At 42.9% G+C, this 21,894-nt stretch overlaps 1 protein-coding gene and 1 long non-coding RNA gene across 2 annotated transcripts; both read right to left on the minus strand.

Moving 5' to 3' along the window:
- Positions 1–1,376: 1,376 nt before the first annotated feature.
- Positions 1,377–3,144, minus strand: LOC139434399 (uncharacterized). Its single transcript, XR_011643746.1, has 3 exons — positions 3,064–3,144; positions 2,170–2,255; positions 1,377–1,805 (listed from the first exon to the last, which is right to left on the minus strand). It is a non-coding gene; the product is annotated as an uncharacterized lncRNA (long non-coding RNA).
- A 16,157-nt stretch (positions 3,145–19,301) lies between these two features.
- LOC117452578 (transmembrane protein 17A) lies at positions 19,302–21,572 on the minus strand. The gene is made up of 4 exons (XM_034091291.1): positions 21,446–21,572; positions 20,731–20,837; positions 20,361–20,474; positions 19,302–19,619 (listed from the first exon to the last, which is right to left on the minus strand). The coding sequence occupies exons 1-4, from the start codon at positions 21,570–21,572 to the stop codon at positions 19,302–19,304; spliced, it is 666 nt and encodes a 221-aa protein (XP_033947182.1).
- Between the last annotated feature and the right edge of the window lie 322 nt (positions 21,573–21,894).

Raw genomic sequence — 21,894 nt, forward strand, 5'->3', positions numbered from 1 at the left:
TGCATTTTATGAAAAGTAAAGGTTTCGAATCATTGTATGACTTAAAGGGATAGTGGAAATCCGCGAATTTTGGGTTTAACTTATGTATTTTTATTAAAAATAAGCATAATAAACAATTCTTTTTTATTTCATGCGCCTAGTTTCTGATGATTTAATGCATCATTAGCCTGTACCATTGTGTACAACGCCATTTATTGCCTGTCGATTAGGCGACCGGAGGCCTCGTCATCCGATAATCCGGTACACAGTGTTGAATGTGTACACTACAGTCATCATATAGACATGATAGACTAACAGTACTGTGAGTACAGCCTACACTTGACAGGCAGCCTGGCTAGCCTAGGATTAGGACCATACTACGTCAAAAGACCGATTGGCTCTAGCTGTATATCATGCTAGTATACAATTCATTTAAATGTATTCATGTAATTAATGCCCATAAGGCTGTTACATATACAATATTAAATGTGACAAGATAATTTATGTGAACCTGACCCTGGTATGTTATGAAATGTACCCAACATGCAGTCATCCTCGGGCATAGCCATAGGCCTACAGTGCATGCATGCCAACTTTTGCAATATATAATATAGCGCCTAGCGTGAGCTATGCTTAGGGACCTACCAGTCAAGATTATTTGTGCATAGGGTTGCATCATCTGGCGCCTGGTCCTGGTCATCCTCGCCATTGCCCATGCCGTGAACTAACTCCATCACCTCGGGCTCGAACAAATAAGGACGTAATGGTCCATCGTCTGGCTCAATATTCTCACCATCGTCGCTTACTGAACCGGATTCAGATTCAGTTCCTAAAACTACATTTTCGCAGGAAAGCCGAGAGGATGTTTCTGACTCGCTATCATCACTGGATACCTCGTACAATCCTTCTTCTTTGTCTGGTATATTTGCCCTTCCACGTTCATTCTGCATAGACGCCATGGTTTGTTATTGTTTCGTCTTCCTCACTTCCGGTTTGGCTGACTCGATCATTTCGTTTCTAAAAAAGTTCGGGGAAGCTGCAATAAAGTGCTTCTAACATGCGTAAGGCAATTATTATATTTTTTTAATCAGGTGTGATTGTTTTGGTACGTAATTATGCTTGTATATAAGTTAAAACGAAACTATTTGGGGTTCAATTTCCACTATCCCTTTAAGTACACTACAAAATAAATTAAAGATGTGCAACAACTGTATCAGTAATTAAAATGATATAACTTATGCACAGGCTTGGGAGGGCTACTTGCCAAAAACACAACCAGTAACTTCATGTGAGTATCAAGATATAAAAGTAATGTAACCTGATAACCTTCTTTTTGTTTTGGATTACTTTAATATCAAATGTAATGCAAATAAACACAGGAGAGAAGAAATATGAATATGATTTTTTTACTTAAAATGTATAATATAATACCATAAAGCAGATTCAGGCAGTAGGTGTAGAGATTCACAATGAAAGTATTATCCTCCAGAACAGTACGGCTTCCAGAGAAGAGATACCATTTGATCATTTTACAACAACCACTATCTGCTCTTTTTAGGTTTTGAATAAGATTGTAATCCTGAGTTTCCCTATTATTAAAAAAAGTAAAACTAATCCGATTACATCTCTTCCTATGTAACTAAGGATTACACTTTCATTTTTTTCTATACGATCTTGATTCGTGTTCGATGTAATCCATTACTATCTAAGCCAATACAAGTCATAACTTTTGGAAAATTGTCTCAAGTTATAAATTATGCCTTCAATCTCTTTCACGTGGAGAAGACATCCCATTGGCCGAGGCGTTGCAACTTCCCTCAAGCGTCCTACATGAAAGAAAGATCACATGTTAGAAATGTGTGCACAAACTATTCAGTATGACCCGTCTTAGTTTAAAGCCCAAGTGTAAGAGTGAACAGAGGCGGAGTCTGCCTGTTTTCCAATTTGTTTTGTTTGTTGGCTGCTGCTACCCAAACCAACAACCTCCTCACAAGCATTGACTGTTGGAATGTCATTATGCTCCACATGTGGAACAACAAAGGCTTCTTCAGGCATGCCTTGTATCATAATGATATTGCTCTGATCAGCAGCAAGACTGTTTTCACCACTACCATGGTCTACATCTGCAACCTCCTCATTGCTGTTAACAGTCGAACTAGGAGTGTCACTTACCTCGTCATTGCTACTCACCTGCTTCTCCTTCCAGGCTGTTGTTCTTTGCCATTGGTGAAATAGAAAATGGTGGGCACTGCAGTGTTTTTCAGGCATCTCCTTCCCTAATAAAAATAATAAACAAAAACACATAAAATAACTTTTTGAGGTCTGTAGATATTCAACTTTCTTTTGAATAATGTTGTTTTAAATGTAAGAGTGCATTATAAAAGACAATAGAGGGCCAACATGTTAACTATGCAGTTAATCCATTCAACAATTACGTGTTTCCAAGATTCAGATTCAAAGGATTTATGTCATAGCACATAGGCTACAGTGTGGGAATGGCAATGAAAATCATCTGTCCCGAGCTCCTCCAACAATGCAACAGTTATATAAGACATAAAACAATAAAAGAAATTCAAAATTAAATTAAGAATAATAAATTAGTGCAGGCAGAAATCTATATACACGTAAATATAATAAGACATATGCAAGAACAGAATGTAAAGATAAATATTGTATAGTAAAATTAAATTAAATCATTTTTTTTTTACAGTGATAGCTGTTAAGATAAATAAGTTATAAGATGACAAGAGATGAATGAATGTTGCTATTAAAATAATGTAAAAAAAAGGTAATATAATTCATCTGTTTTTAACATAGAGTATGTGGGGGGAAATGGCAATTCTCTATCTATGATGAAGAGAAATGTGATGGTTTGCAAACAAATCGATTTCTATTTTTCTTTACTTAACTGGCAAAATCTTAATTTGGCCTTTAATAAAAAGAACATTACTCATCACTGATGTGCAAGCTGTGCCGTAACAATTATTTAGCATTGTATAATGTATAACATGTATTTAATTAGTAACAACAATTTACACTCACAAATGGAACCAAGTTATTTTGTTTTTAAAAAAGGATCTGTACCCATGAGTCCGTGCTGAAGGGATGACTCTCAAAGTGTGCACTGCACAGGCGAGAAGAAACGTTGGGGGTCCATGTATTCCTCCGGATGTTCAGCACCCACTGGTGCCTGTCTGGATCACCGAAAGGAAACCTTTATTCAAAAATACATGAAAACCGACCCAAAGACAACAGGAGGGTTAATGCCATATTCACTTAGTAACGCATGAACAACTTTTACAAATATTTCTATATAGTCTGTGTTGGTAAATGTAATCTAGGTTGCACATTTCCTGCTGAAATACATGCATGGGCCTACCAAGTTACTGCGTGGCACTTTGGTTTTGATAAAACAGTGTAGTTCCACTATATAAACGTTACATTCATAATCAAACGAGACAATATGCAAGATAAATAGCTATGTGTTGTTATTCTTAATGCTTGTCATTCACACGTTAATAAAATAAAATAAGTACCGATACATAGCAGAACAATTGTGGCGATGTTCAGCTTAATAAGCCTTGTTCAACATCATTTCTTTAGCTAATACTATAGCGGGCTGCAGGCGAACCAAGTCCGCGTTTTGCTGCATTCCTTGATCTCCAGTTATAACGCCGGGCTCCGCCGCTGGCCGAAGCTAACGGAGCCGCAAAGGGCTAGCTACGGCTCCGGTTAGCTTCGGCGGCGGACTCCGGCGGCCACCACTGGGATAATTGGGTCCCCTTTTAACATTTGCTCCCATTTAGCATTATGGGCGTCATAGCCATAGACTATAAAAGTCTTACCCAAGGCTGAATCATAAACTAAACTGTATATATATATACACATGCATAAAGGGTTACGTCCTTAGCTAGCTACATAACAAGCTAAGCTAACAAGCACACAAACACCTGCTAACGGGGTTAACATGTATAATATTATCATTTTACTCACCGAAAAAAGCTGTGAGTAGACTTCTTGGAAGTTCTGTTAGTACATTCAAGCGCACAGCACGACATCTTAATTGTCTGGTATATCACCACGAACACGGCTAAAGCTAAAGGGTCAAGTACAGTACTATGACTAACTAACGTTGTAGCCTCTATGGTTGTAGCCTAGCAGAGTGGACAAGTTGCTGTTAGCTGTTAGTGAGGCACGTATCTGTCAATCAAAGTGACCACGCCCTAATGTATGCACAAACTTTAAGACCTAATATAAATAAAAGGGTCGCGTTAGAAAACAATTCACTCACAGATCCATAATCATGAAGGTGGAATCTAACTATATCGATAATAAAATGTATGGAGCCAGGGAGAGAAACATGTTTTTTTCCGCTGTAAAGTTGGGCATTTTAACATGGGGGTCTATGGAAATTGCTCCTTTCTGCAGCCATCGCCTATCGGCCAATATCTGAACTGCAGTGTGTGGCACTTCCGTATTGGCTTCCCGGCTCTTCCCCAGAGTTTGCCGCTTGGGCAGAACGTATAAAAGTTAGCGCTGAGCTTCAGCCTGCAATGTTCAAAACAACAGATAAAGCCATAAATCTAGGTGCAGTCATGGACTCTGACCTGAGTTTCAACAGTCACATTAAAACAGTTACTAAATCAGCCTACTATCACCTAAAGAACATATCTAGGATTAAAAGACTAATGTCACAGCAGGATTTGGAAAAACTTGTCCATGCTTTTGTCTTCAGTAGACTGGACTACTGCAATGGTGTCTTCACAGGTCTCACTGGAAAATCTATTAGAAAGCTGCAGCTGATTCAGAACGCCGCTGCTCGAGTCCTCACTAACACTAAGAAAGTGGATCACATCACTCCTGTTCTGAAGTCTTTACACTGGCTTCCTGTGTGTCAAAGAATAGATTTCAAAATACTGCTGCTGGTTTATAAATCACTGAATGGTTTAGGCCCAAAATACATTTCTGACCTCCTGCTAAATTATGAACCATCCAGATCTCTCAGGTCTTCAGGGACTGGTCAGCTTTCTGTCCCCAGAGTCAGAACTAAACATGGTAAAGCAGCATTCAGTTATTATGCTCCAAATATCTGGAACAAACTCCCAGAAACCTGCAGGTCCGCTGCAACTCTTACTACTTTTAAATCCAGGCTGAAGACTTTTCTTTTTGTCGCTGCTTTTAATTGAATTATTCATATCTTAGACTGCACTTTAACTTTTATCCATGTATTTTTTCTCTTTGTTTATTTTATTAGCTTTTATTTTTAATGACTGATTTTAAATGCCATTTTCTTAATGTCTTTCGTTTTTTGTAAAGCACTTTGAATTGCCTTGTGTTGAAAAGTGCTATATAAATAAACTTGCCTTGCCTTGCCTTGCATTAACTGTATGTAATGAAGATCATAGTGTGGGTTGAATCCATTTTCATAACCATTGTCTTTTAACTGATTTAAATGCGGAAACTGGGCTTATTCATCAGAATTTTGTATGACTTGACTTGCTTGACCTGAGCAATGACTTGACTTGACTTGCTTGACCTGAGAAATGACTTGACTTGACTTGCTTGACCTGAGCAATGACTTGACTTGACTTGCTTGACTCTCACGACAGTGACTTGGGACTTGCTTGATACTTGTAGGTCAAGACTTGAGACTTGCTCATGACTTGCACATGTAGGACTTACTCCCACCTCTGATTAAATGTGAGGAAAACATTTTAGTACTTTTGAGATGCCTGTACAGAATTTTTAGGGTAATTTTATCATTAAATCAAAAGCCTTGAAACAGGGGTACAAGTGTGTGAAGGTTTTCTTAGGACAATCAATGGATACATATATACACACAATTGTACTTTTTGCAGAAATGTAGGACCTCATGGTTATCATTTCAGCACCCAGTTACACATAAAGTGGTAAGTATACATTACCTTCTCCACTGTGAGAGCTTTTTTTCCATTTTCTGTTCTCCATGGACAGTGCAGCAGCCACTGCAGCTTGTTGTTTCCTGAATATAAAGTAGAGCAGAATAAGCATGCACAGAGTGACTCTCACATGACCAGCTTGTTGACTACTTAGTACAACACACTAAATCATTTCTCACCAGCAAATTAATAATAGAGCACCAGATACTGGCTGTAAGCTTCTTGTGAAAATAAGTGTGACATCTGTAGTGGCTACATATTCAAACAAAGGAAAACAGGTGTAGAGAACAAAACATGAATTCCATGTTGACACTGCTCGGAGTTATAGATTTTCAAATAATACTTCATTATATTCTATAGTGTGGATAGGCATAACCTGTATTCTCCTGCCAGAGGGTTCCTGATCAGGACACGGGTAGCATGATAATCTGTTCTCATTGGACTTTGCAGCACTGTCAGATGCTCCCCATCCCTTTTTTCGGTCGCTGACTGCCACTGTGTGGACGTAAATATTTAACACAAGCCTGCTGCAGTCAGGTTAAAACATTCATTTTATAAGCCTTGTGACTAATATGTGATTTTAGCACCCCAGTTATGAAACTGTAATGTTAAGAAAATGTGGGGATGACAAAATGGAAGAGCTCATGTTGTAAAGAACATGTTGCATCATCCCTTGGGAAAAACTAATCTTGTCTAATACTGTAGGTAGAAAGTTATTTGTATTTACCTTGGTAAAAAAAACAGTGTTTACCAACACTCCAGTCTCCATCATCATTAAAGAAGAGAGACAAATGAAACCACTGTTCGATAGGAGCAGCTCCTGCCATTTGGTTGTTTGATGATATATATTTTTGGTAACACTTTATATTAAGGTACACAAATTAACTATCAACTAGTTGTTAATTAACATGCATGCATATTAGCAGTATATTGGCTCTTTAGTAGTCATTATAAAACACTTATTAATGCCTTACGGCCCGTCCACACGGCGGCGTGCGTTGAAGCTTCAACGCTTCTGCCCATTCACTTTGAATGGGGTGACGTCACGCTTTGCCGAACTGCATTGTGGGAGCGTCGCTTCACTTTGCTCGCATTGCTCGCTTCCAAAGTTGAGCAATGTTTAACTGTTGAAGCTTCGACGGAAGCGTCAGCCAATCAAATAATATGCCAGTACAAGCTCTAGCCAATCAACCGCGTGCTTGTGTGTCCGGGATGGGAGATTCATGTGATTGGTTGTTGGTCGAGCTTCAGACACGCCCACCAGAAAGCTTCAACGCACGCCGACACTGCGTTATTCTACATAGTTTTTCCTCAATAACCCTCAAATTAGTGCTTATTTATTGCAAGTAACGAAGTTGTTACATGAGTTTTGGTCTATTATGCTCTGCTCAATATGGGCCTAATAAGGCAGTATAGCCTACTACTACAAGAATAGTAATCCTTCGATAATAACACTTAACAAATATGATCTATTCTTATGTAACAAGACATGAAACTATAAGTGTTAAGTCTAAATAACTTACAATTAGGTATTTATATCTAAGAACATGTTCCCTATTTTAAAATGAATGCTTGTTCATAACCAAGATGTTTAACAGAGTTGATGTATTTGTGATCATATTGTGTGACCTGCTTGTATATACTTACACACTAGGTGTACTGTTCTCTCTCTGTGTTGTACTGTCTCAGTGTGAACATAGATTAAACAGCCAGCCAAACTCTTTTGAGAGCCAGGGAATGAGCAGCCATGCTCCTTTTATTGACTTATTTGCAGTCCACTGACATTCAAACGGAGTGAAACTATAAAAAAGAAGTTACAAGGCACTTAATGATCTCATACATGCAAGTGTAACATACACAGATGAACACATAGGACCGCTAAGTGTAAACAAGGTAAATATAGCTAATGCTAGCTGTGCAATAAGCATGTATACAGGCTAGTATGGCTAACGCTAGCATGTATGCTAACTCTACCGTGTATGCTAACGCAGGGCTGCCAACACTCACGCATTGAGCGTGAGAGTCACGCAATTAACCCATATCTCACGCACTCACGCCACACTTGCCTTTCCTCACGCTAAGTTTTCGTCCAAAATAAATGTATATAAATATAAAAATAAAGTGAACTTCTGTAAAGTTGGATGTTCTCATTCATAACATTCCGTTCGATGTCTCACTATGGGATGCGCCTCAACGCGTATGCAAACAGAAGCATCAATCTCATTATGCCAATCCTGATTGGCTGGTGATCTTGACGTCTACGTCAGGGAATCCACCCACCCTTTAAGTAGCTTGCGCTATGTCGCAGCGTCATTCAAACACCTCTTCTCGCTTCAGAGCACATCTCGAATATCAGTAGCCGGGCTAGCTTAACGGTCCACAGACTGAACCCAAGCTAACATTCGGTCGACGGGCGCTTGCCGGTTACTTTTTTGCTTTGCAGAAAAATTGAACAAATATTAACACACCAGTTAATATTGTAATCAGCCCGGTAGGGTTTGATTTTTTCTTCAAACAGTAACACACCTGTTGCTAGTTTATCCCTCCACGCCGACACCACGGCGAGCGGGGACGGACTCTTCTCTCCCTCACACTAGAGGAGACGGAGATAAGAAAGATATTAACACACCAGTTAATATTTTTTAAAGAAAGATCTACCCCGTCGTTTTTTCCTTTCGGAATAACGATAAGGTTGGATTTTTTCGGTAACATACCTGTTACTAGCTTGCCCCTCTGCGCCGACACCCCGGCAAACGAGGATGGACCCTTCTCTCCCTCACACCAGAGGTGTTGGAGCCTCGGCTCTGCGGCTGCGGGTTTAGGATCTCGGGCACGGACTCACACCAGGTCTGCTCGTCCTGCCTTGGGCTGGAACACGCCCAGGAAGCTATCGATACCCCCGGTTCGTGCGGGCATTGTGCCCGCTTCACCATCAAGAGCCTCTGCCGACGGCTAGCGCGCAAAGCTAGCCTGTCGGGACCCTTTCATGTCCGTTGATTCGCCGGCCGGCAATCAGGACATGGTGGCGACCGCCGCGGATATTGAGCCACGCGCTGTGTCAGGCTTGGGCTCAACAATGGCGTTAGCCGCGGAATCGGAGCCCCGCGCCGTGTCAGGCTGGGGCCCGGTGGCGGCAAGAACCGCGAGAGCGGAGCCCCGCGCTGTGTCAAGCTGGGGCTCCCAACTGGACCTCACCGTGGTTCCACCCGCGGAGGAAGTCCTACAGCTGGATTGTATGGAGGAGGATGAAGAGGATGCCTCTGAGTTCCTCTTATCCGACTCGGATGAGCACGAAGATGACATCTTCGTGTCATCTGCCCAGGCTGCCAAGCCGGAGGCGATGTCCGCTCCCCCGGGCGAAAGCACACCAGCTTCGCCCTACCTCAGTATGGATTTGCAGACCGTGTGCCAACGCGCTGCGTCCAGGCTGGACATCCCCTGGCCTGAAGTGGCCAAGGAGACCTCCAGATCTCGCTATGAGGGGAAGAACTTGCCCCAAGCAGCGAGGATGAGGAAGCAGCTTCTCCCAGTCTTTCAAGAGATGCTGGACGAGGTGTCGGTCTCGTGGAGAGACCGCCCTTTCAGCAATAAGGCCCCAATCCAGGATGCCTCCTCTTTGGACTGTGTCGACATGGAGAAGCTCGGCCTGCTCTGCATGCCGCCCATGGAACCGCTGGTGGCAGCCCACCTCCGACCGCGGCTGGCTTCGGCACCGAGCAGGAACTCCACGCTACCGGCAAAGGCAGACCGCTTCCAGTCAGCAATGACCGAACGAGCCTATAAAGCCGCAGCTTTGTCCGCCAGGGCGCTCAACATCTCCTCGCTGCTGACCGCCTACCAGGCGGAGCTCTGTGAGGACATGACGATCAAACCTGAGCCTGCCGTGTGGGACAAAATCGCAGCGATCACGGACATTTGCCTCCGTGTGCAGCGCTGTGCAGTCCAAGCCACGGGCAAAGCACTGGAGATAATGGTGGTACAGGAGAGAGCCAGGTGGCTTACCCTGACGAACCTTCCAGACCGGGAAAAACAGGACGTCTTGGACATGCCTATTGTTCCCGAGGGCATATTTGGCTCCGCTCTAGCTTCGAAGAAGACACGAGGCGAGGACGAGCTGGCCAAGAAAGTATACGGTTCCGGCAGCAGCCGCTCAGGCACAGCCATCCCAGACTTTCAGCCAACAGACGAGGAAGAAGAAGAGGGCGGTCTGACAGCCTCCTCTCCTCTCCTCGATAAAGGAGCTGGAAGTTCCCTGTTCTCCAGCTCCTGAACACGTTCCAGTGTTAGATGCTCATTGTTTCTGGGGTGCAACCATGCTCCCATCTTCCCGCCGCCTCGAGTGATGTCAGAACGTCATCCTCAAGTTCGCGCCATGAGGGAAATGGACTTAACATCAACGACAGCAAGCTCCGATGCTCGTTTAAGTCACACAAACACATGTCATCACTATTGTCTTTTAATAAATCATTTTCCACTGTCGTTTCCAGGGTTAAAACCAAGGGCGCAGTCAATAAAAATGAAAAGAAAGACAATAAAAACAATAAACAGTCTAACGTCTACCCCCCTTCTAAGAGTGGCTGCAATACCTCTCTCAGAAGGCGGACGATGGACGGGGCTGTGAAGGCATCACCACCACGCGCATGCGCAGTGTCGACCAGGGTTGTCAACCTGGGGTACCACCGTGTTCAGACACTAGAGGGCCCCATAACACAACAAATAAAGACACAGAGGGCAGACGACAGAGATGTGACATCTCCACTCGCTTTGAGAAGCGAAAAGTGGAGGATGCTCATTGCTCACAGATTCTGCTTGGGTTTTCAAGACAATAACACAGGGTTCCAGACTCCAATTCGCTGTCACCCCCCCCTCACTTTTCGGGCATTCTGCATTCGCAAGCCCGGGGAGAGTCGGCCCATATTCTAGAGCAAGAGATCCTCTCGCTACTAGACAAGAAGGCTATATCTATAATACCCTCCGAACAGAGTCAGAGCGGCTTTTATTCCAAGTATTTCCTCGTTCCCAAACGGGGAGGGAACGGGATTCGGCCTATACTATATTTGAGGGCTCTGAACAAATATCTCAAAAGATACAAATTCAGAATGCTCACTCACACATCTCTGTTGCGTCTCGTGCGCCAAAACGACTGTCGACCTGAAAGACGCGTATTTCCACATCCCAGTATATTATCCACACAGGAAATATCTGAGGTTCGCCTTTCAGGTTGTCTGTTACAAGTACAGAGTACTTCCCTTCGGTCTGTCTCTCAGCCCACGAGTGTCTGCCCTCAGACTGGACCCCGTGCGCCATGGCGCGCGGAGAGTGATGGTCACTATGTAAGGGATAATGTGCTGCGACGCGGTCATTATGGGGAAAAGAACACCGACAGGCTGATAAGGAGCCCGACGCGAAGCGGAGGGATCTAGATCGGCATGAAGGTGTTCTTTTCCCCATAATGACCAAGTCGCTGCACATTATCCCGCTTATTACATGGCCACATTCTCAACAAAGTAACGTTATGACTCCCAATATTAATTGAAATGCTTTTATGGATTTAGAAAATGATTTTATTGATTTAAAAAATAGTTGTATTGATTTAAATTGACATGCATCCGCGAAGAAAAGTAGTCCGTTGTTACTGTTTGAACTAACGTAGCAACGGCAGGAACTGCTTCGATAGCGTTTTTGAGGAGCTTTCTGATTACAGATTTGAAAACATCGCTGCTTGCTTTAAAAGTAGCACAATTCATTATGTCAAACCTTGGAAAGTCTTGTCTTTTTCTTTTCTTCACTGGGGACTCATCAGCCACTAACCATTACTCCAAATTACTGTGCTCTCCAAATATATCCTCCATGTTGCTATCACATGACAGCGGAAAACTAAAGACAATCAGACAGTTTGCTTGCTTTTCAAACTGTTACATTTGAAAAACAGTTAGAGCGTCTCTTGTCAGTTTGAAAAGCCAACGGTAGGACCTGCTTGCATTATAGCACAATTCATGATGTCAAACCTTGGAAAGTATCTAGATATCCCTGCCCTAATGATAAAGTAACTGGCAAGTGAATATGTGTCGCCGTTTGATTTCTATGTCTGGACCGCTGCGTAAAAAGGAGGGTTTCTGCCCCGTTACTTCTCCGCAGTTTTTCTTGTCCCAGTTCCAAAAGCAAACTGCATGCAGTTTGCTTTTCGGCCCAACTGTATACAGTTCAATCGACCGGACTTCTTTCTGAAGATGTGAGCGTCCTTAACAACGGTCAATAAGTCCTTGACAGCGGTCTGTCTGTTCGGTATTAACAACGTGTCACGTGTTCTGAATTGACCAATCAGAATCGAGTATTCAACTAAGCCATGTAATAAGAAATGCGTAATGGCACTGCGCCACTGGCTGCACCCGACTTTTCTAGTACGGGGCGTGCCTATGGGTGCTGTCCTATCGCGGAAGGTGGTCACCACAGACGCATGTCTGACGGGCTGGGGGGGTATATATACGAAGGTCGACCTGTGAGGGGTCTCTGGAGCAGAGACCTACAACGGTCACACATAAATTATCTGGAGCTTTTAGCGGTGTTCCTCACCCTGAAACGCTTTCTGCCTTTTCTCAGAGGACATCATGTCGTCGTGAGGACAGACAACACGACCACAATATCGTATATAAACCGCCAAGGGGGTTTGCGTTCTCTCCAGTTACACATGCTGGCACGCAAACTGATCTTATGGAGCTGCGGACGTCTCCTCTCTCTGAGAGCGACGCATGTACCAGGAGTGATGAACCTCGGGGCAGATCTGCTGTCCAGAGGTGCACCATTATATGCAGACTGGACTCTACGTCCAATAATTGTGAGTCAGCTATGGGTGTGTTACGGCCGGGCCGCGGTGGATCTGTTCGCATCAAAAGAAAATGCTCAATGTCAGCTGTTCTTTTCAATGCGCGATTTAAACGCACCGATAGGCGTGGACGCGCTCGCGCACGTTTGGCCTCCGGTCCTTCTGTACGCGTTCCCACCCCTGGCTCTGACACCCCCAACTCTGGCCAGAGTGAGAGAACAACGCCACACACTGATCCTAATAGCTCCACACTGGCCTGCAATGTACTGGCTGGCGGAGATCCTGATATATCAGTTGGCAGCTCCAGCTACGCAGGGACTTACTGTCTCAGGCGGGGGGGGGCGATTTTTCACCCACACCCAGAGCGCTTGGCACTATGGGCCTGGCCCGTGAGTGGTATAACCTGAATACAGTGGGACTCCCTCAGAAGGTGATAAACACTATTCAGAGTGCAAGAGCTTCCTCCACCAGGTCCCTCCATGACTGTAAGTGGAGGGTGTTTGAGGAGTGGTGCCTTCAAAAAGGACACATCTCTTTTCAATGTCCTGTCGGGGTGATTCTATCATTTCTACAGGACCTGATTGATAAACACAGAGCTTTCTCTACGATCAAAGTGTACCTGGCTGCTATTGCTGCATGCCATGTGGGCTTTGAGGGAAAGACGGCTAGCCAACATCCCTTGGTCTGCCGTTTTATGAAAGGGGCTCACAGGCTCCTCCCTGTTTCCAGGTCACTGGTGCCCTTATGGGATTTGGCAGTGGTTTTAGATGGGCTCACTCGACCTCCATTTGAACCCCTGGAAGAAACTGACATGAAACACCTGTCACTGAAGACAGTGTTGTTACTGGCTCTGGCATCTGCCAAGCGAGTCAGTGACATTCATGCGCTCTCTGTACATCCTTCATGCACTCAGTTTGCCCCGGGGCAAACGAGAGTGTTGCTGAAGCCCAACCCTGCCTTTGTACCTAAGGTGGTTGGCTCATGTACCCCCATTGACATTGAGGCATTTCCTCCGCCACTCCGAATTTGCTGTGCCCAGTCCGTGCTTTACGCACCTATATGGACAGGTCAAAAGAGTTTCGATGCAATGACCAACTCTTTGTATCCTGGGCTAACCCTCATAAGGGCAAGCCCGTTACCAAGCAAAGGCTCTCCCACTGGATTGTGGAAGCGATTGCTCTGGCTTATACGAGTCAGGGTTTGCAGGCACCAACGGGCCTGCATGCTCATTCTACTCGTGGACTGGCTACATCCTGGCCTTTGTTCAAGCGTGTTTCCATCTACTGGTCCTCGCCGCTCACTTTTGTCCGCTTTTACAGGCTAGATGTCTCTGCGCTAGGGCTGCAAAAAAACGACTAATTTGATAATCGATTAATCTATCGATTAATGAAACGATTAATCGACTATTCTGACTATTACTGTATGCCTTGCACAATTTCTCAAACGCTCTTATTTAGCCATCAACTTTTAGATTTAGCTTGAGGTTGTTTTAGGCATGTGGAAACTAACAATGAAGACAAAGATGAATACTTGATTCAAAAATACATATATTAAATTAACTAAACACATCTTGAACAAAATTAACATAGCTTTTAATTGAAATTAAATAAATAATATTTCACATCAAAAGAAATAACAGTGTGTTAACAAATCGTATTAAATAATCTGATGACAGAACTGTAAACAGAATAGCTGAAACTTTATCAAAATAAATAACTCAGTTACCTCTAATCATTAACCCATGTTTGTATAATTGAGTTAACTCCGTGTGTTGCTGCTAGCATACATAACACGTGACGTGGAAACGTTACTCGTGGATGGGGGGGCTACAGAGCTACTAGAAAGACAGTCGAACCTGGTGCATTCCTCCGTCTGAATGTGGTGCACTTTTGCTAAATGTTTAGACAAATTGCTCGTGTTACCGCCCTTACATGCTAAACTCTTATTGCACTTTTGGCAACGAGCATTCTCCACATCGAGACGGGTAAAGTTTGACCACACCTCGGAGCGTGTTCTCTCCACCATCTCCGCAGTGTGTTGCTGCATGGAGCAGCTGCGTGTGTGTGTGTGTGTGTGTAAACTGCCCCGCCCCCTCGCACACAGACGGGGGAGAGAGATCTCGTCTGATCGAAAATTCATCATAGACGCATTTGTTTGTCTTTTTGCATATTAGAAACGAGTTGGCGACACTAAGACTGCGATATAATATTTTTGTAGCAATAATACATGACATATATGTTTTAAATGTCTCCAGTACCGATAAAAAGACCAATAACGTTGGAGCTTAACGGCGCGTAAAACACATGTGATGACGTCACCAACGAATCGACGACTGAATTAGTTGGCAACTCATTTGGTAATCGATTTTAATCGATTAAGTCGATTAGTTGTTGCACCCCTACTCTGCTCCAAGTGTGGCCCGCGCAGTGCTGGGCCCCGTGTTGAGACAGGGTTCTACCTGTTAAGTTCTGGTTGTTTTGGTGATTTTCGAGATAAGCATGTCTAGCAATACGGGAGTTTCAATATCCCATAGTGAGACATCGAACGGAGTGTTATGAATGAGAACTATAGGTTACTTACGTAACCCAGTTCTCAGAGTAACATGAAGTGAGATGTCTCACCAGACGGCCCTTCTTGCTAAGGCGAAGCGAGAAGAGGTGCTTATTTTGAATGACTCTGCGACGCTAGCAAGCTACTTAAAGGGTGGGTGGATTCCCTGACGTAGACGTCAAGATCACCAGCCAATCAGGATTGGGGTGATGAGATTGATGCTTCTGTTTGCATGCGTTGAGGCGCATCCCATAGTGAGACATCTCACCTCATGTTACTCTGAGGCTGGGGTTACGTAAGTAACCTATAGTTTTCACGGATCAATAACTCATTAACAAAACGTTATTCAGACACAAATGACGTATCCTAAGTACCGTGGTAAGGTTGATAACGAACTACAATCACATTTTGATCAAAAAAAGCCAATACGCGCCGTCCTCCGAGCTGGACATATTACATTGGTCTCTATTCGCAGCCGGAGAAGAAACGAGTGCTCAGGGACCGTCTGCAAAGTGCAACTCCGAAAAAAGAAAATACAATGACTGGATGTGTCAGAACTTTCTCCAATTAAACAAAGATAAAACTGAGGTAATGGTTTTTGGAGCCAAGGCAGAACGTATAAAAGTTAGCACTGAGCTTCAGCCTGCAATGTTCAAAACAACAGATAAAGCCAGAAATCTAAGTGTAGTCATGGACTCTGACCTGAGTTTCAACAGTCACATTAAAACAGTTTCTAAATCAGCCTACTATCACCTAAAGAATATATCTAGGATTAAAAGACTAATGTCACAGCAGGATTTGGAAAAACTTGTCCATGCTTTTATCTTCAGTAGACTATATTACTGTAATGGTGTCTTTACAGGTCTCACTAAAAAATCTATTAGAAAGCTGCAGCTGATTCAGAACGCCGCTGCTTGAGTCCTCACTAACACTAAGAAAGGTGATCACATCACTCCTGTTCTGAAGTCTTTACACTGTCAAAGAATAGATTTCAAAATACTGCTGCTGGTTTATAAAGCACTGAATGGTTTAGGCCCAAAATATATTTCTGACCTCCTGCTAAATTATGAACCATCCAGATCTCTCAGGTCTTCAGGGACTGGTCAGCTTTCTGTCCACAGAGTCAGAACTAAACATGGGAAAGCAGCGTTCAGTTATTATGCTCCAAATATCTGGAACAAACTCCCAGAAACCTGCAGGTCTGCTGCAACTCTTACTACTTTTAAATCCAGGCTGAAGACTTATCTTTTTGTCTTCGCTTTTAATTTAAACTGAGCCGTTGTGTTCATCAGTAAAGTGGAACTTCTGTGTGAACTATTCATATCTTAAACTGCACTGTAACTTTTTATTCATGTACTTTTTATTCATGTATTTTTTCTTTTAATGTTTCTTTTATTATCTTTTACTGTTTTTAAATGCCTTTGTCTGAATGTCTTTCATTTTTGTAAAGCACCTTGAATTGCCGTGCCTTGCCTTACAATAATATTCAATCACTATTATACAGCTGATTACTACCAAACTCACTACACACATCAATAGTCTCCTGGTGGTCATATACAGCAGAGAGTTTTGAAGAATATGCTTTTGAATCATTTTGAGAAATTTTTATAATGTAACATCTTCAATAAATATGGCATCATCTTAAATAACTTTACTATTATACAGTATATTTCTACCAAACTCACTATTTGCATTGTTGTTGTTAGCATCTGGTTAGCTAGCTGCGCTAACGGATATTAGAAGCTGTTTCTAAAACAATGAGAGTGACCCCCTAAACACACCAGGAGCGTCTGCGCCGCGTTACGGCCGCGCCGCGTTACGGCCGCGCCGCGGCGGTCGTAAGGATCGCGGCCACTCTAGTCAATGGGTGCTATTCCACCACACGCGCCGCGTTACGGCTCAGACACGTCCCAGAAGCGGCTCGGCGCAGCGCTTCTCTAAAATTAGGATGAATCCTATTTTTGCCGCGGCGCAGCCGTAAGGTAAGGTCGGGCAGGCAGCCCCCCCCTCGCAGGAAGAGGAAAGGTGAGCATCCGGGCCAGGCCCATCCCGCATATATACTAATTTAGCAGACCCCCCTCCTTCATCACAACACCTCCACTACGATACGCACAATGGACGACGAGGTGTTCATAATGAAAGTGGAGAAACACACCATTGTATACGATGTAACCAATGCTTTTTACAAGGACAACATCAGAAAGGACAAGGCCTGGTTTTTAGTTGCTGCAGTTTGTGGAGTGGAAGGTAACAACTACATATTAATATTTTAAAGTTAATTAAGAACTGCGAGGCTGCACACACGACGCTCCGCTTCCGCAACGTTTTGAAACGCGCCTGGTGTGTTAGGTCGCAGGAGGAGGTCGCAGCGTGGCGCAGCCGCAACGTAACGTGGCCGCAACGTAACGTGGCCGCAACGTAACGCGGCGCAGACGCTCCTGGTGCGTTTAGCGGGTGAGAGCTCTCTCCTGTCAGACTGAGAGAGATAACTACAGCTCAGTGAGGTAAGGGACTCTCTGAGTGTTTAGATAGTTAACTTTAGTCTAGTTATCTCAGTGGGTCTCAAACGTTTTGGTCACCATTTATGACAGTAAATGAAAAACAGTTATGAAATACTATATGACAGTAAAACAAGAATACAGTTTAAAAGTGATTTGTAAAATATCCAGAAAGAAAAAGAAAATCTGCTTACAGTTCTGTTTCATATGGATGTTGAGAGATGTATCCATAGATCTCTTAATGTTGCTCTCAAAGTGCACCAGATTGATGCATTTAACTTCAATATTTAAAAGAAAAATCTTCCCGGGGGAGCATGCGAATGCTAATGCAAATGATAGCGCGAATGCTAACGTATTTTCTCATTGTGCTTAAACATCTCCATACATGGGCGTAATTTTCACTGGGGACATGTCCCTCCCATTTGTGTCCCCCCCACTTTTTAAATGTGTTTATTATTTTTAGAGGAGTTTATCAATGATGTGTTATTGGTTGTGAGCATATTCTAATGGATGTTTGATTATTGAAATATATACAGTTCTGTTTCATATGAGTGTTTAGAGAAAAACTCTCAACTATTACTTATATTACTATTACACTATTACTATGTTTTATAATGACTAATACAGACCCAATACTAGTTGATGGTTAATTTGTGTACCTTAATATAAAGTGTTACCATAGTTTGTATATCACTCCATGACACTGACATGGTTTTGACATTGAAAGTGGGGAAAACATTTTTTTTTGTATCCTTTTAAAACTTCAACAAAAAATGTGAGGACTGTTTTTAACTACAATTGCACAAGCTTTTTCTAGAGCTGCATTTTAAACTGGAATCAGATGTCAGACGGAAAGACATAGCACTTATACACATCTGAGCAAACAGCAGACCAGAATGCCATGCTTTCACAAATCGTAGAGATTGAAACAATGTATTTACAAAATATTTGGATAGCTGTAAGGGGTGTGCGTTTTTTGATATTGGTTTAATTCCAACTTTATTCTGGATTCAACACATAGGGGGGGAAATACCTGGATCTTTTCTGGTCCACTCTTCCTTGGTGTGTTAGATTATTGCTTCCGAAGTATACTATCGGCTGAAACAAAACTGTTTACATAAAAGACAGACCAAAAAAATGTTCATGCTAAACTTGTCATAAAACACTGTGTGCCAAAAAATGGTTCAATTCTCAGTGGCTTAGAAAGATGAGAGGAGAAAAAATAAGAAGACACGTTTGTTACGTGAATATTGTTGGTAGGCCTATACCATGTGCTTTTTATTTCATACAAACTTACAAATATAATGTAGATAAAGTCACACTGTAAATGGGTGTTATTTCAACAAATCACTCAACGGTACTGTTCACAATGGCAAATAACACACTCATTCTTTGACAGTTGGAGAGAGGTAGAAGTGCATTCAGTAATTTTAGTAGCAGTTAGTAAACAACACTGTAAGAAGAATGATCTACATCCCAAATTCAAAACATCTTAAAACTTTTTTTAAGATTCATTGAAATGCTAGTTTTACTTTAGTGGTACATATCACGTGTGGGTGAGATGGGAAGCACACTGCGGCGGTAGGACGGCCCGATGGGGCTCATCCTCTCATGGTTGAAGCTCTCCACCTTTCCAATCTGTCGCAGATAGAAGAGCAGAGTGAGCTTTCGGGTCATGGTACGGAGCGCCAGGAAGGAGGTCAGGATCTGGGCGAGGAGGAAGAGGAGGTAGAGGGAGTGGACAGCTCTCTCCAGAGGCAGGATGATAATTCCTTCATCGGTGAAGAAGAACAGCAGCACTGGCAGCTGGAACATAAAAGACAGAATCCAGAAGGCTGCCAGCTCTGGCACCTGATGACAGGGAGGGAGGAGAGATAGGATATGTGTTGGTGGATGGAGGCGATGCAGAAGTCAGGCATCAAATGCATCAGTTGCAACCACATGAGACCACACACACACACACACACACACACACACACACACACACACACACACACACACACACACACACACACACACACACACACACACACACACACACACACACCATGTTTACATCACTTCAGGGGACATTACATTGACTTACATGTATTTCCTGGAGACGTATCCTAACCTTAACCATAACCAACACATGCCTAACCCTTACCCTTACCCTAACCCTTGCCCTTACCCTTACCCTAACCCTAATTCTAACCCTAACCAAGTCTTCACCCTAAAATTAATGATTCCCCTCATGGGGACCTCCAATTTGTCCCCATAAGGGAGGCGAGTCCCCACACGTGACTATGTAAACAGATGTAGGTCCCCACAAGTATAGTAATGCTAGGCCACACACACACACACACACACACACACACACACACACACACACACACACACACACACACACACACACACACACACACACACACACACACACACACACACACACACACACACACACACACACACAGTGGTAGCTGAGAGCTGATTGTTTACACACGCGGGGAGAATACTTAAGAAGCCACTTCCTCCGAATGTGTTATTCAGGAGACAGGTCTATGATAAAAGAGCTGTGCGTTGTGATACAGAGAGGAAGTTGCTTTGAATTACCCTTTCTTTAAGGTTGCCAATGTAGCCCAGATACAGTCGGACCACTTCAACGACTGTGAGGAGGATCACCCCGGTTATTAGAAGAGCCTGGTAGTACCCGGGAAGATAATAGAACTGGAAATAAAGCAGAGCTGCAATGTCAGGAAGATGTGAAAACACCTTTTTTACTTGCAGTTCAAGGACTTAAAACAAAGCACTATTCGGCTGGCAAACAATCCCATAAAACACTTATACAAGGAAACAATTTATCTAAGGATAAATTGTGAATAATCTCATTGTTACAGATCGAGTTGATTGAATGACTCCCCATTAAATGTTTTATCAACAATTAGTGTTATAATTAATATTGCTTCCCAACCACCCAACTTGCCTTTACTTCCAACATGAACACAGCAGAAAACCACCAACAGGGGAAATAAAACAGATTGAAGTACAGCAGCATCTGCAGGGGGAGGTGAGAGACCAGCTCGTTGACCACTGCATGAAGAATAACAACAGGATATACATAAGCAATATATTTCATTACATCCATAATTTGTTTTATATTAATTGCACCGTTGCATAGTATCTTCCACAGTTTAGATTCCAGGGGTCAGCCAATATACAGTAGGTGTACAGAAGGACAAAACTATTTTTAAAGTGAAAAGCGTGACCAGGGGTTTAATGCCAGTAGGCAGCCTGTGTAAGCTGTAGATCAGGCCAGTAAAGGGTTTGTGACTTTTTTTAAATGACATAAGAAACCAAAAAGTCCAAAACATACAGCACATTAAAAACTGGAGGACCATCATTTAAAAAGTGAATACAAAATCTTATATCTTGGATTAGATTTTAAACAAGCGGTCAAAACATCAGTATTGGTGACAAACTGGTTTTTACTCTTTTTAGTGCTAAGCCAACTAAAGCTATTTCTTTGTGATAGTGTTCACAATGTTTTGTCTATCCCTCACAGAGACATGATATTAGAACACATATTTCCATATTTTCCACATATTGCATCACTATAATGTGATGTAATGTATTCTAAAAGGATATAGTATATTGCACAGTAGTACACTATTTGGTAACAGATATAAGCAGTAACCCACCCGAAGCGTCCTCCTGCTCCCTGGAGAAATCGCTGTCTGCTGTTCTGTTGTTAGTAAACACAGAGCCTCCCATGTAGGCCAGACCCATCTGCAGGGTCTCGGGAACAGGTGAGTAAAACACAGGCATTGTGGGTAGAGCTGGGAACCATGACAGAGCCAAGAAATCAGGAGGCAAATCGGTCCAAAACTGTGTTTGTGTTGCAGTGCCAATCCCTGTTGTATTAAGTCACAGACAGTACACAAATGGATGAAGGCACACATACAAATGGACACACAAGACACATGCTGGCAGACTCCACTGCTAATCAGATTATAGCGGGGGAGGCGGGTTGCGGATTAGAATGAGACAGCAGCATGGCACTTTGTTAGTAAGTCAGTAAGTGGCCGTTTATGATGCACAGCAAAGTTGTTAATCAAAGTAGAGTATTCAACATTTATTTAAGCTTTAC

The sequence above is a fragment of the Pseudochaenichthys georgianus genome, chromosome 9 (genome assembly GCF_902827115.2).
Source record: "Pseudochaenichthys georgianus chromosome 9, fPseGeo1.2, whole genome shotgun sequence".
NCBI classification, from domain to species: domain Eukaryota; kingdom Metazoa; phylum Chordata; class Actinopteri; order Perciformes; family Channichthyidae; genus Pseudochaenichthys; species Pseudochaenichthys georgianus.

Excerpts from the sequence above, each read along its gene's own strand:
- LOC117452578 (XM_034091291.1), bottom strand. The coding sequence starts at position 21,572 with ATGCCTGTGTTTTACTCACCTGTTCCCGAGACCCTGCAGATGGGTCTG. Across the intron at positions 20,838-21,445 it reads GGAGCAGGAGGACGCTTCGG|TGGTCAACGAGCTGGTCTCT; the intron begins GTGGGTTACTGC and ends TTCTTCATGCAG. Across the intron at positions 19,620-20,360 it reads TTGGCAACCTTAAAGAAAGG|GTGCCAGAGCTGGCAGCCTT; the intron begins GTAATTCAAAGC and ends CCCTGTCATCAG.